The 23,731-nt window shown below is 46.0% G+C and overlaps 1 protein-coding gene across 4 annotated transcripts in view; it reads left to right on the top strand.

The window, feature by feature from the left end:
* Positions 1-22,133, top strand: part of slc16a4 (solute carrier family 16 member 4) — a 100,135-nt gene extending 78,002 nt beyond the window's left edge. For all 4 annotated transcript variants that reach the window (XM_078420526.1, XM_078420524.1, XM_078420523.1 and 1 more), the window contains exons 8-10: positions 4,528-4,739; positions 7,622-7,715; positions 16,480-22,133. In XM_078420526.1, coding sequence (XP_078276652.1) covers positions 4,528-4,739; positions 7,622-7,715; positions 16,480-16,733 — 560 coding nt within the window. In that variant the 3' untranslated portion in view covers positions 16,734-22,133. The remainder of the gene's footprint in view (positions 1-4,527; positions 4,740-7,621; positions 7,716-16,479) is intronic.
* The last annotated feature ends 1,598 nt before the right edge of the window (positions 22,134-23,731 follow it).

The following is a 23,731-nucleotide window of genomic DNA, read 5'->3' as shown; positions in this document are numbered from 1 at the left end:
TAGAGAAGTAGAGTCAACATTTTTCTCTTTCTATTATACCCAGACTTCTGCCGTTAGCAGCACAGCATCGACACGATGCATGATCTGATTTAACGAAGTCATTCTCAATCTATCATCTCTTCACTACGTATCCCTCTCCCATCTTCTCCACTGCTGAAATCTAATCCTGGTTCTTTAGTTTCTATTCCCAGCAGAAGGTTTGAAACCTGAATATCAACAACTTAAATGTAATTAATTCACCTGTTTTGGAACTTTCTATACTGAGACAGACCCAGGACACCACATTTGGATTTCACTCTGGTGACCATGTCAGAATGCAGCAGCCTTACAGAGAGTCACAGAGCTGTACAGCTCTGAGACAGGCCCTTCAGCCCACCTTGTCCATATTGAGCTGCTCCCATTTGCCTGCAGTGAATTTGAGGAAGGACTGATGGTCAGGGGGGTAAACGTAACAGTGGCCTGTCAACTTGTGGTGCAGTTTGATCACATGTATCTGCTGGTGTCTCCTGCCTCTTGTTCCCCTTCCTACGGTCGGTGATTAAACAGGAGCAGCAGTCATTGCCCTGTCTCCACATCATTCGCTGGACATGTCCCTCGGGAATTCTCTGCCTGGTCCTCAGGAAGGCCACCAGTTCGATATATCCCAGCGCGACAGAGCAGCGTTCAAACAAGCTTGAGGTTTCCATCTTGATTTTGCAGCCTTCCCTGTGTTTGACCAAATGCCCGAGAAGCAGAGATATGTCAGTATTGTCGCAAAGCGTCTCAGCTCATTCACAGAAATACACTTTTGAAATGCAGATTTTTTTTTACTTATCCAAGAAAGAAAGCCTGCCACCTGTGGGAGGGCTTGGCATGAAACAAATCACTAGCTACAAAGACTCAGAGTGCTGCAGTAACTCAGCGGGTCAGGCAGCATCTCTGGAGAACATTGGATCGATGACATTTCGGGTCGGGACCCTTCTTCAGACCTGAAATGTCACCTATCCACCCACGTTCTCCAGAGATGCTGCCTGACCTGCTGCCTGACACTCCAGCACTTTGTGTCTTTTTTCTGTAAACGAGCATCTACAGTTCCGTTTCCAGGCACAAAGAGAGTGATTTCTGTGCACAGAAAGATCCACAGGCAGATGAGCAACCAGTTCATCAGTTTTTAGCGGTGGTGTTTCAATCAGGATACTGAAGAAAGATCCCCCTCTCATCTTCAGGATAGTGCCATGGGAAGTTAAGCCAGCACCTCTGAAGGCTGACAGGGCCTTGCTCTAATGCCTCGTCCAAAAGACGGCAGCTTTGTTAGCGCAGCAGTGCGTAAGGATTATCCAGCGGGCAGTTCACCCCTTCCCCAGTGCCACTCTCTCCACAGTGCAGTGGCTTCTCAGTATTCCTGCCGTAGGTCCAACCTGGATTCACTGCTGAACTCGTGAGGTGAGTCCTGAACAAACGGCACCCCTTGGGGTAATACTTGTGTGAAGAGCGATTTCTGTGTTTTAGTGGCTTCTCTGGAATATCACCGTTTACAGAATCCAGACATGAGCAGCTGGATACTCTACAGCACAGGTTTGTGTCCAGGATCTGCTGCAGCCTCATCAGGAAAGGTTGGGCAGAGTGGGATGTTTTGTTAAAGTTGTGACATTATGTTACAGTCGTACAAGACATTGGTGCGGCTGCGCTTGGAGTATTACGTTCAGTTCTGGTCACCCTGCTACAGGACAGATGTTGTTAAGCTGTAAAGAGTGTCGAGAAGATTTACAAGGATGTTGCCAGGTGTGAGATATGGGAGAGATTGGGTAGGCCACAAAATGCTGAGTAACTCACAGTAGTGTAGTGGTAGAGCAGCTATCTCACAGCACAAGACCCTGGGTTCGATCCTGACTGCTGGTGGTATCTGTACAGAGTTTGTACATTGTCCCGTGACAGCGTGGGTTTTATCCGGGTTCTCCCGATTCCTCCCATACTCCAATGTTAATTGGCTTCGGTTAAAATAAATTGTAAGTTGTCCCTGGTGTGCAGGATAGGGCTAGGGACAGCTGATTGGCATGGACTCGATGGGCCCAAGGGCATGTTTCTATGTTGTATCTCTAAACTAAAAGCTAAACACAGCGGGTTTCACAGCATCTCTAGAGAACTTGGATAGATGATGTTTCAGGCTGGGACCGTTCTCCTGAGAGTCCAGGAAGCTGAGGGGTGATCTTACAGAGATGTATAAAATCATGAGGGGAATATTGTAGATAGAGTGAATGCACAGTCTTTTACCCAGGGCAGGCAAATCAAGAACCAGAGGATACAGGTTTAAGGTGAGAGATCATAAAATCATATCAGAAGTGATAGGAGCAGAATTAGGCCATTCGGCCCAACAAGTCTACTCCGCCATTCAATCATGGCTGATCTATCTCTCCCTCCTAACCCCATTCTTCTGCCTTCTCCCCACAACCTCTGACACCTGAAAGATTTAATAGGAATCTGAGGGGCAACCTTTTCACAGTGGGTGGTAGATGTATGGAATGTGGTGCCATAGGAAGTAGTTGAGGCAGGTACTAAAACAAATTTAAAAGACATTTGGACAGCTGCATGGACAGGCAAGGTTTAGAGGGATATGGGGCCAACATCTAATGTAAATGGGCCTCCTTGGTTGGCATGGACGAGTTGGACTGAAAGGGCCTGATTCTGTGCTGTATGATTCTATGTTGTCTGGAATATATAAGCCTGAGAGGTAATCTCATTACAACATATAATACCTTATAAATCCTTCGCTCAACCTCTCACCCATTTTCCTCAATTGAACGTTTCTTTTCCATGGGTTTGTTACTTGCATCTCAGATCCTTGGGACCAAGTCTTAAGAAGGATTATGGAGAGATGATGCCTCACACCAAGGGACAATAAGCCGAAGGGACCGCGAACAAGATGGTGCTTATGGCCTGGAATTAGGAGGTCAAAGAGTATTTGTTTGAGGTTTTGATATTAAGGCAGCTGGGGTAGAGTACTCCCCGACACGAGTACCAGTCCGACATCCCATCGCCCAGTAACACAAAAATCTGGAGTAGCTCTGCGGGCAGACAGCATCTCTGGAGAGAAGGGATGGGTGACGTTTCGGGTCAAGACCCTTCTGAAGATCCAGAGATGCTGCCTGTCCCGCGTTTGCAGTCGCTTCCTACACATTGTACAGTCTCCGCCAGCACTCTGCTGATGCTTGGGTCAATCGCGATCCAGAGGCGAATCCACTAGCTCATACGTCACCCACTCTTCCTGCATCCTTGTATTTTTTCAGGGTTCACACACTCAGTCATTACGAGCAGCATTGCTGTTGAGAATTTGTTTCATAGCTGAGATTCTTTCTATTCTTAGCACATGGATTTATGTTCCCTGCTCCAGCCAAAAGAACCCACTAACCTTTGGTCTGTAGCCAAATTTACAGGCACTGGCTTGCTCAAAGGCCTTTTCCTGCACTTGTAACCATAATCACGTACCCTGCTTCACACTTGCTTATTCTCCCCCTCTCTTATGTTCCCCACTCCACTTCCTCTCTCCACCCATCTTGCCCGATCCCACCCCCTCATGCCCACCACCCTGCTGCACCCTTCTGAAGCACTTTCCCCTCCTACTCCCACCTCTCCTCTTCTTCATCCCCCCCACTTCATCACTTCCCACTTTGTCTCCCCCCACCCTTCCTCCCCCACCCTTTAATCCAGGCAGCGTTCTGGTAAACCTCCTCTGCACCCTCTCCAAAGCCTCCACATCCTTCCTGCAATGACATGACCAGAGCTGCACACAATCGTTCTTTTGACTTTAGAGATACTTTCCGGAATCAGGCCCTTCGGCCCACCCAGTCCGTGCCGACCAGCGGTCACCCTGCACACTAACACTATCCTACAAACATTGGATAATTTCCAATTTTGATGAAGCTAATTATTCTACAAACCTGTACGTCTTTGGTGTGTGGGAAGAAACAGGGGCACCCGGAGAAAACTCACTTGGTCACAGGGAGAACGTGCAAACTCTGTACAGACAGCACCTTTAGTCAGGACTGAACCTGGGTCTCTGGCGCTGTAAGGCAGCAACTCTACCGCTGCACCACTGTGCCGCCACCAAAAATTGTTCCTCATCCTTTCTGAACTCCCCACTCTATGTTCCTGCCCCTTACTTTATCCAACCCTTACAACCTTCCTGTGACTGGAGCTTGCTGGGTGGATTTAACGAGACAAAGGTGCTCTCCAGGGGACAGACCAGGTACCACAATGCAGGCAACTTGTTTCCCAGTGAGAATCTGTCACACCATCAGAGGTGGTCAGTTAAGAAGAAAACAAACTCAATTATGCCTTCAAACCTCCGAAATCCCTCTCTGCTGAAAGATGGAACTTAAAGCTGATTCTTAGACCATGTTACTTACTTATTCTGTCTGTTGAAACCGTCGGCTCACTGAGCACTAAGGGAAGCACACAGTGCCCTGGGGTGACTGAGTGCATTCACCGTGCTGTATAAATGCAAGCTGTTGATAGTGTTGTAAGAATGCTGCTGCGTCTGTGTGGTTGCAGGTATAACGGAGACTGTGGCCCAGCTGGCTTCAGGATGGATAGCTGACCAAAACTACGCCAACAAGTTCCATTATCACAAAGCCTACCTTCTCCTGTGTGGCCTGTCCAACCTGCTGGCTCCAATGGCGACCACCTATGCCCAGCTGATGGTCTATGTGGTGTTCTTTGCCGTGTTCTGTGGCGGATACATGGCTCTGCTGCTCCCAGTCCTGGTAAATCAGCACCTTCTCCTTACTGACTCTCCTCATTACTCCTCAATGGACAGCATGGTGGCGCAACGGTACAGCGCCAGACACCTTGGTAAATTTATAAATGATTGCGAGTGTGTAGGACAGTGTTAGTGTGTGGGGATCGCTGGTCGGCCCGGACTCCGTGGACCAAAGGGCCCGTTTCCAAACTGTATGTCTGAAGTCTTACTGCAGGAGTGATAGGATTTAGGGCGATTTCTGGGGTTGATGGACAGTGTGGTGGAGACACATCCTTGAGGCCGCCCCCTTTACTGAACCAATTTCACTGAGGACTGGATATTTAAGAGATATAAAATCAGACATTTCCCTGTTGTGATTCCTTCACAATCTCTCTACCTCACCCATTCTGAAGGATCCTGACACAAAATATCACCTATCCATGTTCTTCACAGATGCTGCCTGACCCACTGAGTTACTCCAGCACTTTGTGTCATTTTGTGTAAACCGGCATCTGCAGTTCCTTGTTTATAAATTCTTCTCGTGACTCATTGGAAAAGCCTTAGTCATGGCCAGTGGGAGCCTTGCATTCGTGTAGTGTTTTCCGCGTCAGAGGGCATTACAACATGGGTGTACGTTTGACACCCAGGGCGCAGAAAGCAAAGATACCCATTTGTGCACCCATGTCTCCCAACCAGAAGTGACACCCTGATTTTCATTGAGTGTTCTGTAACCAAACAAGAAAGCATAGAGGACATCACATTGACATCAGGTGTGCAGGGTAGAAGCCCAGTGCTCCCTGATTGCCCTGGATTGCCTGGTGCGGTTTTTGTATTTGGGTCTCTGGACAGTGATGTCCATCACAGAGTGTCCCAAGCTGACACTAGGATTAAATTAGGGCTGGATCAACTTGTCAACTTGTCTGAAAAGCTTCAGTGAATAAGGGCCCCATGAACGATGCATTGAAGACCTATCAGCACACACTGTAAGGTAAAGAACCAAAGGAATATTTCAAGGCATAAGAAGATTAAGGGATTGAAGAAGTGAGGATACCAGAGGAGGTAGTTGAGGCATTGTACTATGATAACATTTAGAAGACACTTGGACAGATACATGGATAGGAAAGGTTTTGTGGGATGTGGGCACATGGGACTAGTGTAGATGGGGCATCTTGGCCAGCATAGACCAGTTGGGCCAAAGGGCCTGTTTCCATGCTGTGTGACTCTATGAATGGATGTCTCTCCAGGTTTATGGGTTTAATTATTGGTGACCTGTATTGGAAAAGTTGAAGAAATAGAATCAACGTGTAGACTGTAATAACAAGGAGTTGCAGATGCTCGTTTATACCAAAAATAGACACCAATTGCTGGGTGACACAACCGGTGGGGCAGCATCATATGTGACGTTTTGTGTCGGGACTCTTCTCCAGAGATGCTGCCTGACCCGCTGAGAACTATGCGGTGAACACCTTACTCTTGTACATTCCTACTACATATGTATCTCACCATAAAACCATAAGCTCATGTGCTTGTCACCAACAGCAGCAGAATTCTATTCCATCATAATCCACAATCTCACGTTCTGGTTTGACTCTCACCTTAAGCCTGGCCACAGAGATACCATTGATTCAGGAGTGGCCGAAGGTGAGGTCCCAGCTGGTGAAGCTGCAACATAAAACCCCTTACGTCACAATCTACAACAAGTTTGTGCAAGAGGTCATGCAAAGTTATCCAATTGCCAACAAATTGAGGGCAGGATTATAAGCCACAGCCATGCTAGTGATATTTAGGTTTAAGTTTGGTCTGAAGAAGGATCTCTACCCGAAATGTCACCCATTCCTTCTCTCCAGAGATGCTGCCTGTCATGCTGAGCTACTGTCTTTTGTCTATCTTTGGTGTAAACCAGCATCTGCAGTTCCTTCCTACATATTTAGTTTTAAGCTTAGGTTCATTTGTGGAATTCTCTGCCTCAGAAGGCAGTGGAGGCCAATTCTCTGAATGCATTCAAGAGAGAGCTGGATAGAGCTCTTAAGTATAGTGAAAAGGTTTGTTTTGCATGCTCTCCAAACAGATCAGATACAACTCTGCATAAATTCAATGACTTCAAACTTTAATACAAATAGACAGATCAAAGGGGAAGATACAGAGCTACGGGGAAGATTCAATGATTCAATTATTGTCGCATGTACCGAGGTCTCAGGTGGGGGGGGGGGGGGGTTTGTTTTGCATACAATCTAGTAAAATCATGCAGCAGACCACACCTAGGCAGTACACAGAGTCGCCATGTTTTTGGTGCCGACAAAGTTTCAGAAGTTCTTAGTTCTCAGCATTATAGTGCAATCAGTAAGTCCAATCTCGGGGGAAACTATCCCTGTATGGAAAGAGTTTTCAGGAGGTCCACCGTTTTAACATTTTTTTCAATTGAATGGGAGAGTCTAGGACCAGAGGACGCTGCCTTAGAATAAAAGGATACATCTTTTGAAGAGAGATGAGGAGGGATTTCTTTAGCTGGAGATTGATGAATCTGTGGAATTGATTGCCACAGATGGCGATTGAAGCTAAGTCATTGGATATTTTTAACGCTGAGATCATTAGGTTCTTGATTAGTAAGGGTGTCAAAGGTTATTGGGAGAATACAGGAGAACGGGGTTGAGAGGGAAAAATAGATCAGCCATGATCGAATGGCGCAGTGGACTCGATGGGCCAAATGGCCTAATTCTGTTCCAATGCCTATTGGTCTTATGAATTAGTTATATTAGTAACAGGAAGGTTTGGATACCTTCGACTGAACATTGTACCAAGGGAGAGTGTACTGCACAAAATACTGGGTCAGATTTTGGTGTGATGATATTAATGCAGAATTGGATTCCAATGCACTGATGTTCATCTTTGCCTTCCTTGTGTTCACAGGTTGATCTGGTCGGAGTGACAAAAGTGAGAATCTCACTGGGCTTTTCAATGTTTTTCGCTGGGATTGGTTGCCTTACAGGACCTCCAGCAGCAGGTAAAGACATGGCAATGGTTCCTAGGTCTTCCTTAGTTCAGCGTTCCTCAGCACACAATGGCCCCCTATACTCAAAGTTTGGCAAATGTGCATTGTTCTCCTCTGTCTATGTTTCTTAAGTACAAGATCTTCCTGTGTAACCAGGATCTGAAGTGCCACAATGTTGTGGTGTCATCTTTGTTTCCTGGGATAAGTGATCAGCAAATGCAGAATGTTCCCCTTTGCTGCCTTCCTGATGGACAATAAATCACCGGGACTGCTGGTGACGTGACGTTTCAATGAATCTTCGCTATTTGAGATAGACACAAAATGCTGGAGTAACTTAGCAGGTCAGGAGGAAAGGAATAGGTGTCATTTCCAGTCAAGACCCTATTTCAGACTGACTTTTCTCCACAGATGCTGCCTGACCCGCTGAGTTACTCCAGCATTTTGCAAGTATCTTCGGTGTAAACAAGCATCTGTAGTTTCCCCCCTACACACCAGAGCATTACATCTTTTGACCATTATCGTATACAGTGCCTGATTATATTCAAAATACCAATAAATCTGCCATTATTCATTGGATCAGGCAACATCTTTGGAGGGAATGGGCAGATGACATTTTGGGTTGGGATGGTCTTTATAGGAATCTTCCACAGGTGCTGCCTGACCTGCTGAGTTCCTCCAGTACTTTATGCTTTATTCAAGATTCCAGCAACTGCAGTTCACTGGTAGATGTGGAGAGCCACTTACTGTCTATACCTGAACTGCAGAGAAAAAACTAACCTTGCATGTGATTGTGCACGATTAACATGGGAACACAATGATCAACAAAAATAATGTGGATATACTTGACATTGAGGGAGGCAGAAGAGAAACACTGTGGATGACAGCAGCAATTGGGACAGATAGGCAAGAACAGGGAAACACAGGAGGTGTTTAGGTGGTTGAACAGGTTTTCTTTTGAAGTTAGACATTTGATTTTCTTGTCATTATGTTGTGTCACCTCAGTCTTAAAGCCAATGTATTTAAAGCAGGAAATATCCTCTCTCACTCCTGGTAATGTTGTGTTGTCCTCCATGGCCCAGTGCTGGCTACATGGCAAAGAGGGCACAGGGTTTTGTTTGTGTTTATGTGTCCAAGACTGCTCCCCTGTGCGTGTGAGACGGTGATGTGTGATAATTCACACACTCCTCAGATTAGGTGTAACACTGTTGTGCAAAGTGCTGGAACGAGGAGACAATGAAAAGATAACGGATTGGGCAGTCAAAGATCTCAAATCGACATACAGCTTAGAGATACAGCACGGAAACAGGTCCTTCAGCCCACCGAGTCCGTGCTGACCAAGTCAAGTCAAGTCAATTTATTTGTATAGCACATTTAAAAACAACCCACGTTGACCAAAGTGCTGCACATCTGACTAGGAAAAAAAAAAGAAACATACAGTGGCAGGCAGCCAAACACAACGACGCGGCCATCTTGAACAAAATGTTAATTCAATCACCCACAGTCCAACAATAAAAGCACTAAACAGGCACCCAAATTACCCAACCCCAAAAAACCCCCAAAACACAGTCCAACAATAGAAGCATTAAATAGGCATTCAAATCACACCCCCCAAAACCCCCAAAAACACAGTCCAACAATAAAAGCATCAAACAGGCACTCAAACCACCCAACCCCAAAAACACACAAAAAAGAAACATCCATCAAAGAAACATCCATCACAGTGAGTCTCCTCCAGTCCTCTCCTCACTGTGATGGAAGGCCACAATGTCTTTCCCTTCTCCTGCTGTCCTCGCCCGCAGTCAGGTTGTTGTGGTTGCAGGCCGCACCGGACGGTCCACAGCGGGCCAAGCCCAAGGCGCGTCGCGTCGCAGCCGCTCCCGCAGCCTCCGAAAACGGCCGGCTCCGCTGATGATAAGTCCGATCCGGGGCGGGCGAACACGCTGTCGCTGCCGCTGTTGTTGCACGTCGGGGCGGTCGTGGCTCCCGACATTGAAACCCCCGCCCAGCAGAGAAATATCCCGCGGCCATCCTAGGCCGCGCCGGACGGTGAAATGTCCGCGCCCCATGCCCCGCGATCCGGGGCGGGCGAACATGCTGCCGCTGCTGGAGCTCCCGATGTCGGAATCCACGCGGCCCGAGCCTAAGGCGAGTCGCAGCCGCTCCCGCAGCCTCCGAAGACGGCCGGCTCCGGTGATGGTAAGTCCGATCCACGGACTTGGATGGTAAGTCCGATGGAGGCTGACAGCTCCAGGAGTTGGGCCGATGGTAGGCCGCAGCAGGAACGGAGACACGGCCCAGAAAACAAAGGTCGGGTCTCCGTTCTGAAGGGACACATATTTACAGTGTTACAGTTTCCCCCTCCCCCCCACATACACACATAGTACACGAACACAAAAACAACACATCACAACTACAATTAAGACCAAAAAAAACCAACAAAAACACAAAGACAAATGGACCGCAGGTGAGCGGCAGCTGCTAGGGCAGTGCCGCCATTTTGCAAGCTATCACCCGTACACTAGCAGTATCCTACACACTAGAACAATTTAGAATTTTTACCGAAGCCAATTAATCTACAAACCTGCACGTCTTTGGAATGTGGGAGGAAACCAGCAACATTCCAGAGGAAACCCAGCAGTTACAGGGAAAATGTACAAACTCTGCACTCACAGCACCAATAGTCAGGATCGAACCCAGGTCTCTGTAAGGCAGGAACTCTGCTGCTGCACCACAGTGCCACCCCAATTAGAAGGTGATTCTTGTCTGAAGGAGGGTCCTGACCCGAAACGTCACCTATCCATGTTCTCCAGGGATACTGCTTGATCCACTGATTTACTCCAGCACTTTGTGACATGCAATTCTGTCATTATAAGAGTGAGACAAGTAGGGAGATCACACTGATGAAATGGTGCTGTTGATAATTAAAATCATACACTACGGAAACAGACCATTCAGCCCATCAAGATCATGCCAACCATCAGCACCCATTTTCACTAAACATATTAATCCCATTTTATTGCCACCATATTTCCCTCGATTCCCTTGAGATTCTACCAGTCCACTTACCAACCTGCACACCTCTGGCACATAGGAGAAAGCCCCTGCAATCATAGCAAGAATGTGCAAACTCCACACAGACAGCATCTGAGGTCAGGATTGTACTTGGTCTGTGATGCAGCAGCACTACCTGCTGTGCCACTTGGTCCATTTGCAATAATCAGCGCAGATGAAGTTCTTCCTGTTCCATCGACTCACCACTGCTTCTAATGCCCTACAAAGCACAGATTACTCTGAGGTTAAGATCACGTTTAGGTTTATTATTGTCAAGTGTACTGAGGTACTGTGCTTTGCTTTGCATGCCAAGCTATCAGATCAAATATCCATATATATTCCCAATCACACCCAAGTGCATAGGTAGAACTAAAGGGAAGATGGTGTAGATGGAGGCAATGGTGGGGAGGCTGGTCTCTGTGATCCACAACACTCTGCATTTCCTTGCGGTCTTCGATAGAGCTGTTTCCAAACCAAGTTGTGATGCAAACTGACTGTTTGCTTTCTGTGTTGCATCTGCAGAAGGGTGGAGCATTTCCACTTATAGTTTAGATTATTAATGTTTTCATTGACTCTGTTAGTAATTACAAATATTGGAGATGGGAAATAGACTCTTGGACTCGGGGTCAGGAATCAGGTACTCTGGTTAATCTGTTAAGCAATCAGTCTGAAGAAAGGTCCTGACCCAAACCACATCTCTCCATCCCCTCCACAGTTGCTGCATGGCCTGCTGAGTGCTCCAACACTTTGTGTTTTGTTCAAGGTTCCAGCATCTGCAGTTGCCTCCATCGTCTACATCTAATCTCTCTCCACTCAGTGGAGTCAGGGCAAGGCTATAAGACAGCCAAGTCAAAAGTGTTTAAATATCATATGTATCGAAAACAGAAGTATGTAATTCTACCTGCGGCAGTATAACAGGCCTGTATATACTGTACACAAAGAAAATGAATAAATTCAAAACCAAAAGCCGTGTCCTTGGTGCAATCAGGAGTTCATAGTTTTGCTGGTGCTTGAAGAGTTCAAGAGCCTGATGGTTGTTGGGAAGAAGCTGTTCTTGAACCTGAAGGTCATGGTTTTCAGACTCCTGTACCTTATTCCCAATTGTAGGAGTGAAATGACATGTAGAAACAGGTTCTGTCTCATTCCTTCCCCTCTTGCAGACTCCCTCCCTCCCTCCCTCCCCTGCCTCCCTCCCTCCCTCCCTCCCTCCCTCCCTCCCTCCCTCCCTCCCTCCCTCCCTCCCTCCCTCCCTCCCTCCCTCCCTCCCTCCCTCCCTCCCTCCCTCCCTCCCTCCCTCCCTCCCTCCCTCCCTCCCCTCCCTCCCTCCCCTGCCTCCCTCCCTCCCTCCCTCCCTCCCCTGCCTCCCTCCCTCCCTCCCTCCCCTCCCTCCCTCCCCTGCCTCCCTCCCTCCCTCCCTCCCTCCCTCCCTCCCCTCCCTCCCTCCCCTGCCTCCCTCCCTCCCTCCCTCCCTCCCCTCCCTCCCTCCCCTCCCTCCCTCCCTCCCCTGCCTCTCTGGCCTGAAGGAACAGGCTGCACAATCTCCAAGTTTCATGGAAGCCCCAATGCCCTTACTTCCCCTTCCTTGTAATCCACCAAACGCAAATAGATGTTAACTTCTATAAAATAATTCCCCAGCCTTCCATCAGCATGTGTAATTCCAAAGGCAGCGTGTTACCTTTAATAGTAATATTTACCACTCACAGTGATGTGCTGAAACATGAGATGAAACAGCTTCATGATTAAGTTATATTTCTATGTCATTATCTTTAGTTTAGAGATACAGCACGGAAACAGGCCCTTTCAGCCCACCGGGTCCACGCCGACCAGTGATCCCCGCACATTAACACTATCCTATACCCACTAGGGACAATTTTTACATTTACCAAGCAAAGTAACGTACAAACCTGTATGTCTTTGGAGTGTGGGAGGAAACCGAAGATCTCGGAGAAAACCCACGCAGGTCACGGGGAGAATGTACAAACTCCGTACTGACAGCACCCGTAGTCGGGATGGAACCCGGGTCTCCGGCGCTGCATTCACTGTAAGGCAGCAACTCTACCGCTGCGCCACCATGCCGCCCATTATCGGATGCATCCCACCACAACCCCTCTACCCATCAACTCTAATCTGCAACTCACACTGTACAGGAAAGCAGCCCACATCAGCAATGATGGATAATGTAAATGCTCACTGTCCTTATCCCAGGGTTGAGGATTCTAAAACTAGAGTGCATAGGCTTAAGTTGGGAGAGGGGAGATGTAAACAGGACCTGAGGAGCACCTTTTTCTACTCGAAGGGTAATCCGTATCTGGAACAAGCTGCCAGAGGAAGCTGCAGAACTGGATACAATTATGACTTCCAAAAGACATTTGGGCAGATATATGGATTGGAAGGGTTTAGAAGGATGTGGGTCAAATGCAAGCAAACGGGACTAGCTCAGAATGGAAGCCTGGGCGACACAGACAAGTTGGGCCGAATGACCTATTTCAATACTGCATAACTCTATGACACTCACACCCAGGAAATTCCCTCTTCTACCCTCTCCTGTCGAGCAGAAGATACAAAAGCTTGAAAACACGTACCACCAGATGGAACGGGTTCTTCCCTGCTGTCATCTGATTTTTAAACATGCCTCTCATAAGCTCAGGATGTACAACCAATCCACCGATGTACATCATTGCAGTCCCTGGACTTCTTTATAGAAACTGCACTTTCTCTGTAGCTGTAATACTATATTCCATCCTGTTTCCTTTTCTCTTTTGCACAGCCTGATTTAGCCTTTAATAGAAACATAGAAAATAGGTGCAGGAGGAGGCCATTCGGCCCTTCGAGCCAGCTTGTGGTCATGGCTGATCATCCACAATCAATAACCCGTGCCTCCCTTCTCCCCATATACCTCGGTTCCACTAGCCCCTAGGCTCTATCTAACTCTCTTAAATCCATCCAGTGACCTTCTGTGGCAGAGAATTTCACAAATTCACAACTCTATGTGTAAAAAGGTTCCTTCTCACCTCAGTTTTAAATGGCCTCCCCTTTATTTTAAGACTGTGCCCCCTGGTTCTGGACTCCCCCAACATTGGGAACATTTTTCCTGCATCTAGCTTGTCCAGTCCTTTTATAATTTTATATGTCTCTATAAGATACTCTCTCATCCTTCTAAACTCCCGTGAATATAAGCCAAGTCTTTTCAATCTTTCCTCATATGACAGTCCCGCCATCCCTGGAATCAATCTCGTGAAACTATGCTGCACTGCCTCAATTACAAGGATGTCCTTCCTCAAATTAGGAGACCAAAACTGTACACAATACTCCAGATGTGGTCTTACCAGGGCCCTATACAACTGCAGAAGGACCTCTTTACTCCTATACTGAAATCCTCTCGTTATGAAGGCCAACATTCCATTAGCTTTCTTCACTGCCTGCTGTACCTGCATGCCAACTTTCAGTGACTGGTGTACAAGGACACCCAGGTCTCGCTGTACTTCCCCCTAACCTAACCTGACATCATTGAGATAATAATCTGCCTCCTTGTTTTTGCTGCCAAAGTGGATAACCTCACATTTATCTATATTATACTGCATCTGCCACGCATCTGCCCACTCACTCAACCTGTCCAGGTCACCCTGCAACTTCCTAACATCCTCTTCGCTGTTCACACTGCCACCCAGGTTTGTATCATCCACAAACTTGCTAGTATTACTTCTAATTCCTTCATCCAAATCATTAATATATATGGTAAACAGTTGCGGCCCCAACACCGAGCCTTGCGGCACTCCACTCGCCACTGCCTGCCATTCTGAAAAGGACCCGTTTACTCCTACTCTTTGCTTCCTGTCTGCCAACCAACTAAGTTTACTTTAGACTTTAGAGATATAGCGTGGAAACAGGCCCTTCAGCCCACCAAGTCCGTGCCAACCAGCAACCACTAGCACTATCCTGTACACTAGGAACAATTTCACCTAAGCTAATTAACCTGCAAACGTGTACGGTTTTGGAGTGTGGAAGGAAACCAGAGCACCCAGAGAAAACCCACGCAGTCACATGTGAGAACGTACAAACTCCGTACAGACAGCACCCATAGTCAGGATCAAACCTGGGTCTCCGGCGCTGTAAGGCAGCAACTCTACCAGTGCTGCCCCATCATGATATACTTGTGTATATGATTTGCCTGGACAGCAAAGCTTATCACTGTATCTCATATACGTGACACTAATAAACCATCACCAGTAGATCATGAAGGAGCTTTTTATTAAACTAAGTAATAATGGATCCAAAACCATGTAACTATTACACCTCTCCAAGTCTAAGCGTGCAGTCAAAAACACGGCCATATAGTTGCAGAGATTCCAACTCATCAAAATGTTGCAGAGCCAAAGAAACAATGACAAAAGATAATTGTGATTACAAAATTATCTAACATAAATGGGAGAGAGATGTGAACAGTGCAGAAGCCAAAAGCCAGGTATTCCTGCGGGTCAGGCAGCATCTCTGAAGAAAGGTCCCAACCCACAACGTCACCTATCCATGTTCTCCAGAATGCTGCCTGACCTGCTGAGTTACTCCAGCACTTTGTGTCATATCTTATGTTGTGCAGTGATCAGATAGTAAATGAGCCCACTGCTTCAATTGGTATCTTTTTCTTGCTGTTGATAAATATTTAAAAGAAGCATCTCTAAAAATGGTTGTATTGCAGACCACCACAGTAAATTAAAGTTGATTGAGGGTCTAATGAAAGTGTACGTAGGAATAATTTTTCATTGGGTTATTACAAGTCAGGAGCATTCAAACATGTGGTTATAGTGACTGAGGAAGAGTCCAGAGCCAAAATATCACCTATCCATGTTCTTCAGGGATGCTGCTTGACATAGGATGCTGTTGAGTTACTCCAGCACTACAGTATTGTTTGTTCATAACATCTGCCCTCTAGTGTTCAAGTTTCCATCATTCATTCAAATACTCACCAAACAAGTGCCATGGTGGGTGGGACCAGTCAGTGTTCAACTTCTTTGTCTGCATTCATCATCCTTTATGTAACCAGGCTCTTCCTCGTCCTGCATTCATCATCCTTTATGTAACCAGGCTTTGTTGTAACTACTCCCCATTGCCTATCTTTCTTAGCTCCTAGAACCATCTGCCTGAATAATTTTCCCCAAAATTCTTGCTCACCTTGTGGCAACATTAAATTCATGGTCCCTATGCAGACAAAATGGTTATTTCTGTTCAAAACCCTTCCCAGTTGTCATGTTCTAGTGTATAAATTGGTTTGCAATAGCTTTCTAAATTGATGAATCAGCATTTAATCTCTCCAGGGTTTCAATGCTTTTCCAGCAATGGGGTGCATTTATGTTCTGTTGGGTGGATGATGAAAGTGGTATTGAAAGAAACATTTCACTCCTCCTTTCTGATTATCTGAAACCTTTTCATCTCTTGCCTTTGTCACTACATCTCAATTGCCAGGCATTGTCCTCTCGTTTCCAGCTTTCTCCTCCCTAATTCATCAAGTCCAAAGAAAGGTTGTCTGTCCATCCCCTCCACAGATGCTGCCTGACCTGCTGAATTTTTCTATTAAAAGAAATAATCCTGTTTTCAATAAGTATTAAGATCTTCAGCAGCAGGAGGATTTTGACGAGGCAGCCATGGTCTTCATGGAGGAAATCACAAAGGATTTACAATCCCTTCTCGATTGTGTATCTGTCTAACTGTATGCCTCTCTTAACTGTTCCAGGTTGGCTGTATGACTACACTCGGACGTACGACTGTTCCTTTTATCTGGCTGGCATCTGCTACATCCTGTCCGCTGTGCCTCTCTTCCTGGAGCCCACAGCACGCAGATACAAGGCAAAGAAATTAGCCAAGACTCAGACAGTGAAGACGGACACTATCACCAATGTAGCCTGTGTAGCAGAACGCCAAAATGGACAAGTTATTATTCCATCTGATGTGAGGTCTGAGAAGTTGCAGCATATCAGCTCTATATAAAGAAGACTGTCTTACCCAACAAGGAATCTAAAACTATTTAAAACACCACAGTGATATCTTGTCTGATGGATATCCAAGTGCCAGAGTTCTGAGCAGATTGTGGAGGGCCAGTTATTTTGCATCAAAATAAAAATGTTTTTTTTTTTTTTTGATGCAATTCTTCAGAAAAAGAAATTGTTGTGAATTGTTTTGGTCATCACAAGGTATGATAAAACAAGAAAATTCTTCAATTTTTTGCACAGCTTCGATGTGAGATAAAGGTGTTTCTGGGAAAAGAAACAAGGAGACACGTGCAAACACTCACACAGTCAATGGGCTTTCACCTGACACAGAGAGCCTCCTCAGAGCCAGCAACACACATCGTTCCTCATCTTTGTTATCAAAGGGCAGCAGCAGATAGAAAAAAAACTTTTATGTTAAACTAAAGTCACTTTTGTATTTTGGTTCTACCTGCAGGAACCAAAATGAACCATTTTGCACAGAGACCCAGCGTGCCATCTCTCCAAACATAACTCTGCTTCCATAACATATCTCAGAGTTGCAGCAGGTGAAATGAGCGCCCCATCAGTCACACCAACTCTACATGTGGTACGAGGGTACCAGGCCCTATCAAACTCAAGAGAAGATCAACAAACTGCCCATATCCCACTCAGCACCACTCCTTCACATATGAGCATAGAACAGTAGAGCACAGACCCAAAGGCCCACCATGACTGTGCCAAACGCAATGCCAGACCAACTCTTAACAGCCTGCGCGTGATCCATATCCCTCCATATCCATTGCCTACCCAAAAGTCTCTTCTATCGTATCTGCTAATACTACCACCCCTGATTCCAGACACCTGCCACTCTCTGTGTAAAAAAACCCAACAGAAATCATGCATGGGGCTTAACCTGGGGCCCTGGGCAGATTGTGCAGGGGGAGTTAATGTTATGACATGCTACTTTAGTCACTACCTTCACTCAACAGTTCCTTTTGTTGCTCAAGTTTCACCATCTAGGTAGTTCCCAGATAGGCTGGCTACAAGAATAGTAATGCTGGGGTAGGTTAGTGGATGCACAGTACCAAAGAGTTATCCTGAACTAATTATTCACTTACAAGTTCATATTTTCAATTAAGTCATTCTGTGGGAGGGACTGCAATTGGCATGTATCATTTAGTCTGCAGAAAATGTAGATCCTTAGGTGGCATGATGGTAGAGTTGTTGCCTTACAGGGCCAGAGATCCGAGTTCGATCCTGACTACAAGTGCTGGCTGTATGGAGTTTGTACATTCTCCCTGTGACTGTGGGTTTTCCCCAAGTGCACCAGTTTCCTCACACATTCCAAAGTTGTGCAGGGTTGTAGGTTAATTGGCTTCGGTAAAATTATAAGTTGTCCCTAGAGTGTAGTGTACAGGGATCGCTGATCTGTGCAGACTCGGTGAGTCGAAGGGCCTGATTCCATGCTGTATCTCCAAAGACTAAATCCATATACTGGTACAAAGATTTTGTGTTCGTTTTATTGGGGAATGGGAACCATTGATTGTTACGCAGGTCAGAGACTTGGATGACAGGATTTTAAACAACTTTTGAAATTTATGTAGGCCGAGAATTAGTAAATAACTTATTAGGATAGATACAAGAAACTGCAGCTGCTGGTTTATAAAAAAAAGACTCAAAGTGCTGGAGTAACTCAGCTGGTCAGGCAGCATCTGCAGAAAACATGGATAGGTGACATTTCTGGTCAAGACCTGTGAAGAAAGGTCCTGACGAGAAACATCACTTATCCATGCTCACTTGAGATGCTGCCTGACCCGCTGAGTTACTCCAGCACTCGGTGAAACATCACTTATCCATGCTCACTTGAGATGCTGCCTGACCCGCTGAGATACTCCAGCCCTTTGCACCTTTTCTTTTACTTATTGAGATATTTTTTAGACAGCCTGGGCATGGATCTGCTACACGCTTGCATTAGCTGAACATCTCAACTACTTTAGTGTGGATTTCTGGGGCTACATGGGCTTTATCAGTGTGGCTAGACGTCTACATTACCAACAATGATTTGCCATGTATTCTTTAGAGCTGCAGCACTGGAAGACTTTAAATCCTGAGCACGTCTTTGGTTGTGTAGTCATACAGAACAGAAGCTGGATCTTTGGTCCAACTCGCCTATGCTGACCAAGGTGCCACTTCTGGGCTAGTCCCATTTGCCCACATATTCCTCTAAACCTTACCTATTAACCTGTCTTTTAAATGTTGTTATTGCATCGGTGGGTGTATGGTACGTGCAGCCAGAGGAGGTAGTTGAGGCAGGTGCTATAACAACATTTAAAAGACATTTGGACAGGTACATGGATAGGAAAGGTTTAGTGGGATATGGGCAGACAGGTGGGACTAATGTTGTCATGGGCAAGATGTGCCAAAGGGTCTGTATCTATGCTGTGTAACTCTATGATTCTACCTGCTTCAACTACTTCTGGCAGCTCATTCCATATACCCACCACCCTGTGTGAAAAAAATTGCATCTCAGGTTCCGATTAAATCTTTCCCCCTCACCATAAACCTATATCCTCTGGTTCCTTCATTCCCCTGTCTGGGAAAAGACTGTGTGCATTCACCTGATCAATTCCCCTCATGATTTTACACACCTTTATAAGATCACCCCTCAGCCTTTTGCTCCCTATGAATAAAGTCCTACTTGCCCAACCTTTCCATGTAGCTCAGGCCCTTGAGTCCTCACACCATCTTCATAAATTTTCTCTGCACCCTTTCCAGCTTAACAATATCCTTCCAATAGCAGGATAATCAAAATTGAACCCAATACACCAAATGTGGCCTCAACAATACCTTGTACAGCTGTAACATAATGTTATTCTGTGCTCCATACCCTGACTGATGCAGGTCAATGTACCAAACGCCTTCTTGGCCATCCTTTCTACCTGTGACGCCACTTTCAGGGAACTATATTCCCTCTTCTCCACACTTCCCAGGGCCCTACCATTTACAGTGAAAGTCAATAGACAATAGGAGTACACCATTCGGCCCCTCGAGCCAGCACCACCATTCAATGTGATCATGGCTGATCATTCTCAATCAGTACCCCGTTCCTGCCTTCTCCCCATACCCCCTGACTCCGCGATCCTTAAGAGCTCTATCTAGTCTCTCTCTTGAATACATTCAGAGAATTGGCCTCCACTGCCTTCTGAGGCAGAGAATTCCACCGATTTACAACTCTCTGACTGAAAACGTTTTTCCTCATCTCCGTTCTAAATGGCCTACCCCTTACTCTTAAACTGTGGCCCCTGGTTCTGGACTCCCCAACATTGGGAACAAGTTTCCTGCCTCTAACCCCTTAATAATCTTATATGTTTCGATAAGATCCCCTCTCATGCTTCTAAATTCCAGTGTATACAAGCTTAGCCACTCCAATCTTTCAACATAGGACAGTCCCGCCATTCCGGGAATTAACCTAGTAAACCTACTCAATAGCAAGAATATCCTTCCTCAAATTGGGAGACCAAAACTGCACACAGCACTCCAGGTACGGTCTCACTAGGGCCCTGTACAACTGCAGAAGTCCTGCCCTGGTTCGACTTCTCAAATTACTACACTTCGTATGTAGTTATTTTCCACTGGGAACCACGCTAACATATGAAACCCAATTCTGCAAGCAGTACTATTCCAATGATATGTATAGAACAGCAGCCCATCACATACATCACAAACTGTCAGGTCTATTTACACTCTCTGGAGTTGAACAGACATTCGTTTTCCAAGAAAATCTTTATTAATGAACAATCATCTTTTCTCTGTTGAATGGATTTATACTTTTTAAACTGTGGTTAAAAAAGATTTTAGATTTTATTGTATATAAAACAAATATAATAAATTTCTTCTTTTCCTGGGATGTCTCAGACCCAAGAACATGTTAAAATGCTGTGGCTTCAGTTATTCTGTTGATGTTGGACATGAGGCACCATTTGTGCAAATACTTGAAGCACTGCAGCTCTCTGCAAAGTACTCTTTCTCACAGAGGGTGTCCTGGTCAGAGCCCGGATCCACAAATGGTCTGATTATTCCTTGGCAGAATCTGTGCAGTTGATATATTTGTTGGTACACTGGAACAACATATTGAATGAAACAGTCGAGAGACGCAAGGTGCAGCAAAATATCACCCCGTCTTCAGTCCAATTTTCTTCCGACCACATTGTTCATTGTACACTTGTCACAAACCATAGGCTGACTTTAAAACATAGAATACTACAGGAACAGACCCTTCAGCCCACAATGTGCATGCAGAATATGATGTCAGGTTAATCTCCTTTGCCTTAATATCCCTCCATTCCCTGCAAATCCATGTGCCATTCTAAAAGCCTTTTAAATGCCACTGTAGTATCTGCCTCCACCACCACCCCAGGCAGCACAATACAGGCAACGACCACTGTGTAAAAAAAAATCCACGGTCATCTCCTTTAAACTTTGTCCTTCACAGCTTAAGGCTGTGCCCTCTTGGTCTTTGCCAATTCCACCCTGGGGGGAGAAAAGTTTTGGTCGATCCAATCTATGCATAGAAACATGGAAACAGAGAAAATAGGTGCAGGAGGCCATTTGGCCCTTCGTGCCAGCACCACCATTCATGGTGATCATGGCTGATCATCCACAATCAGTAACATGTGCCTGCCTTCTCCCCATATCTCTTGATTCCACTAGAGCTCTACCTAACTCTCTTTTAAATTCACCCAGTGAATTGGCCTCCACTGCCCTCTGTGGCAGAGAATTCCACAAATTCACAACTCTGGGTGAAAAAGTTTCTTCTCGCCTCAGTTTTAAATGGCCTCCCCTTTATTCTTAGATTGTGGCCCCTGGTTCTGGACTCCCCCAACATTGGGAATATTTTTCCTGCATCGAGCTTGTCCAGCCCTTTTATAATTTTATACGTCTCTATAAAACGCCGCAGCGAGACTCCTGACGGGTACCCGTAAAAGGGACCACATCACCCCGATTCTGGCCTCTCTCCACTGGCTCCCTGTACGGTACAGAATCAACTTCAAGCTCCTCCTATTCACGTATAAAGCCCTAAATGGACACTCCCCCCCTACATCAAAAATCTTCTAACCCCCCTCTCTAACTCCAGGTCCCTCAGGTCGGCCGACTTGGGGCTACTCACTATCCCGCGGTCTAGGCTTAAGCTCAGGGGTGACCGTGCTTTTGCGGTTGCAGCTCCTAGACTGTGGAACAGCATCCCTCTCCCCATCAGAACTGCCCCCTCCATCGACTCCTTTAAGTCCAGGCTCAAAACCTATTTCTACTCCCTAGCGTTTGAGGCTCATTGAGGAGGCGCTGTGAACTGTTTGCGTGCTACTGTATGTTTCTTTTTTTTTCCATTGGAACCTAATCAGATGTACAGCACTTTGGTCAACGTGGGTTGTTTTTAAATGTGCTATACAAATAAAATTGAATTGACTTGACTTGACTTGACTATAACATCTTCTCTCATCCTTCTAAACTCCAGTGAACTCCAAGCCCAGTCTTTCCAATCTTTCCTCATATGACAGTCCCGCCATCCCAGGGATTAACCTTATAAACCTACGATGCATTGCCACAATAGCAAGGATGTCCTTCCTCAAATTAGACCAAAACTGCACACAATACTCCAGATGTAGTTTCACCAGGGCCCTATACAACTGCAGAAGGACCTCTTTGCTCCTAAACTCCTCTCGTTATGAAGGCCAACATGCCATTAGCTTTCTTCACTGCCTGCTGTACCTGCATGCATACTTTCAGTGATTGGTGTACAAGGACACCCAGGTCTCGTTGCACTTCACCTTTACCTAATCTTACACCATTGAGATAATAATCTGCCTCCTTGTTTTTGTCACCAAAGTGGGTAACCTCACATTTATCTACATTATACTGCATCTGGCATGCATCTGCCCACTCACTCAACCTGTCCAAGTCACCCTGCAACCTCCTAACATCTTCTTCGCAGTTCACACTGCCACTCAGCTGTGTCATCTGCAAACTTGCTAGTGTTACTTCTAATTCCATCATTCAAATCATTAGTATATATTGTAAATAGTTGCGGCCCCAGCACCGAGCTTTGCGGCACTCCACTCGCCACTGCCTGCCATTCTGAAAAGAACCCGTTTATTCCTACTCTTTGCTTCCTGTCTGCCAACCAATTCTCTATCCATTGTCAATACCCTACCAATACCATGTGCTCTAATACCCTACCCCCAATTCCACGTGCTCTATCTCCTTTAAACTTTGTCCTTCACAGCTTAAGGCTGTGCCCTCTTAGTCTTTGCCAATTCCACCATGGGGTGAAAAGGTTTTGGTCTATCCTATCTATGCCTCTCACAATTTTATATACTTCCCCTTGAGTCTAGTTTAGTTTAGAGATACAGCGTGGAAATAGGCCCTTTGACCCACTGAGTCTGCCGCGACTAGCGATCCCCACATATTAACACTATCCTATACACACTGGGGACAATTTACACTCATACCAAGCCAATTAACCTACAAACCTGTACCTCTTTGGAGCGTGGGAGGAAACTGAAGATCTCAGAGAAAACCCACGGGGTCACGGGGAGAACGTACAAACTCCGTACAAACAGCAGCCATAGTTGGGATCGAACCCAGGTCTCCAGCGCTGCAAGTGCTGTAAGGCAGCAACTCTACCGCTGTGCCACCGTGCCGCCCTTCAAGAGTCCTGATGGACGTATTTAGAATTATACAGTCCAGAGCTTGTCCAACCTCTCTTTATAGCTGATATCCTTTTCACTGTAAAGGGCTTTCATTGTACCTCGGTACACGTGACGATAAACTAAACTGAACTACCCTCCAATCCAGGCAGCATTCCAGGTAGACCTCTTCTACACCCTCTGCAAGCCTTCATATCCTTCCTGTTTGTGGAGAAGAAAATCCAGGGAATTAGGTAGAACAAACCTCCTTCTACTTGCCTCTGTTTTTTGCTGTGCTGTACCAATGATAACCCGGCCCCAAATCAGACATGCA

Source organism: Rhinoraja longicauda, chromosome 24, assembly GCF_053455715.1.
Source record: "Rhinoraja longicauda isolate Sanriku21f chromosome 24, sRhiLon1.1, whole genome shotgun sequence".
In the NCBI taxonomy this organism is placed as follows: domain Eukaryota; kingdom Metazoa; phylum Chordata; class Chondrichthyes; order Rajiformes; family Arhynchobatidae; genus Rhinoraja; species Rhinoraja longicauda.
The sequence above is the reverse complement of the archived record's forward strand: the minus strand, read 5'-3'. Positions and strand labels throughout refer to the sequence as shown.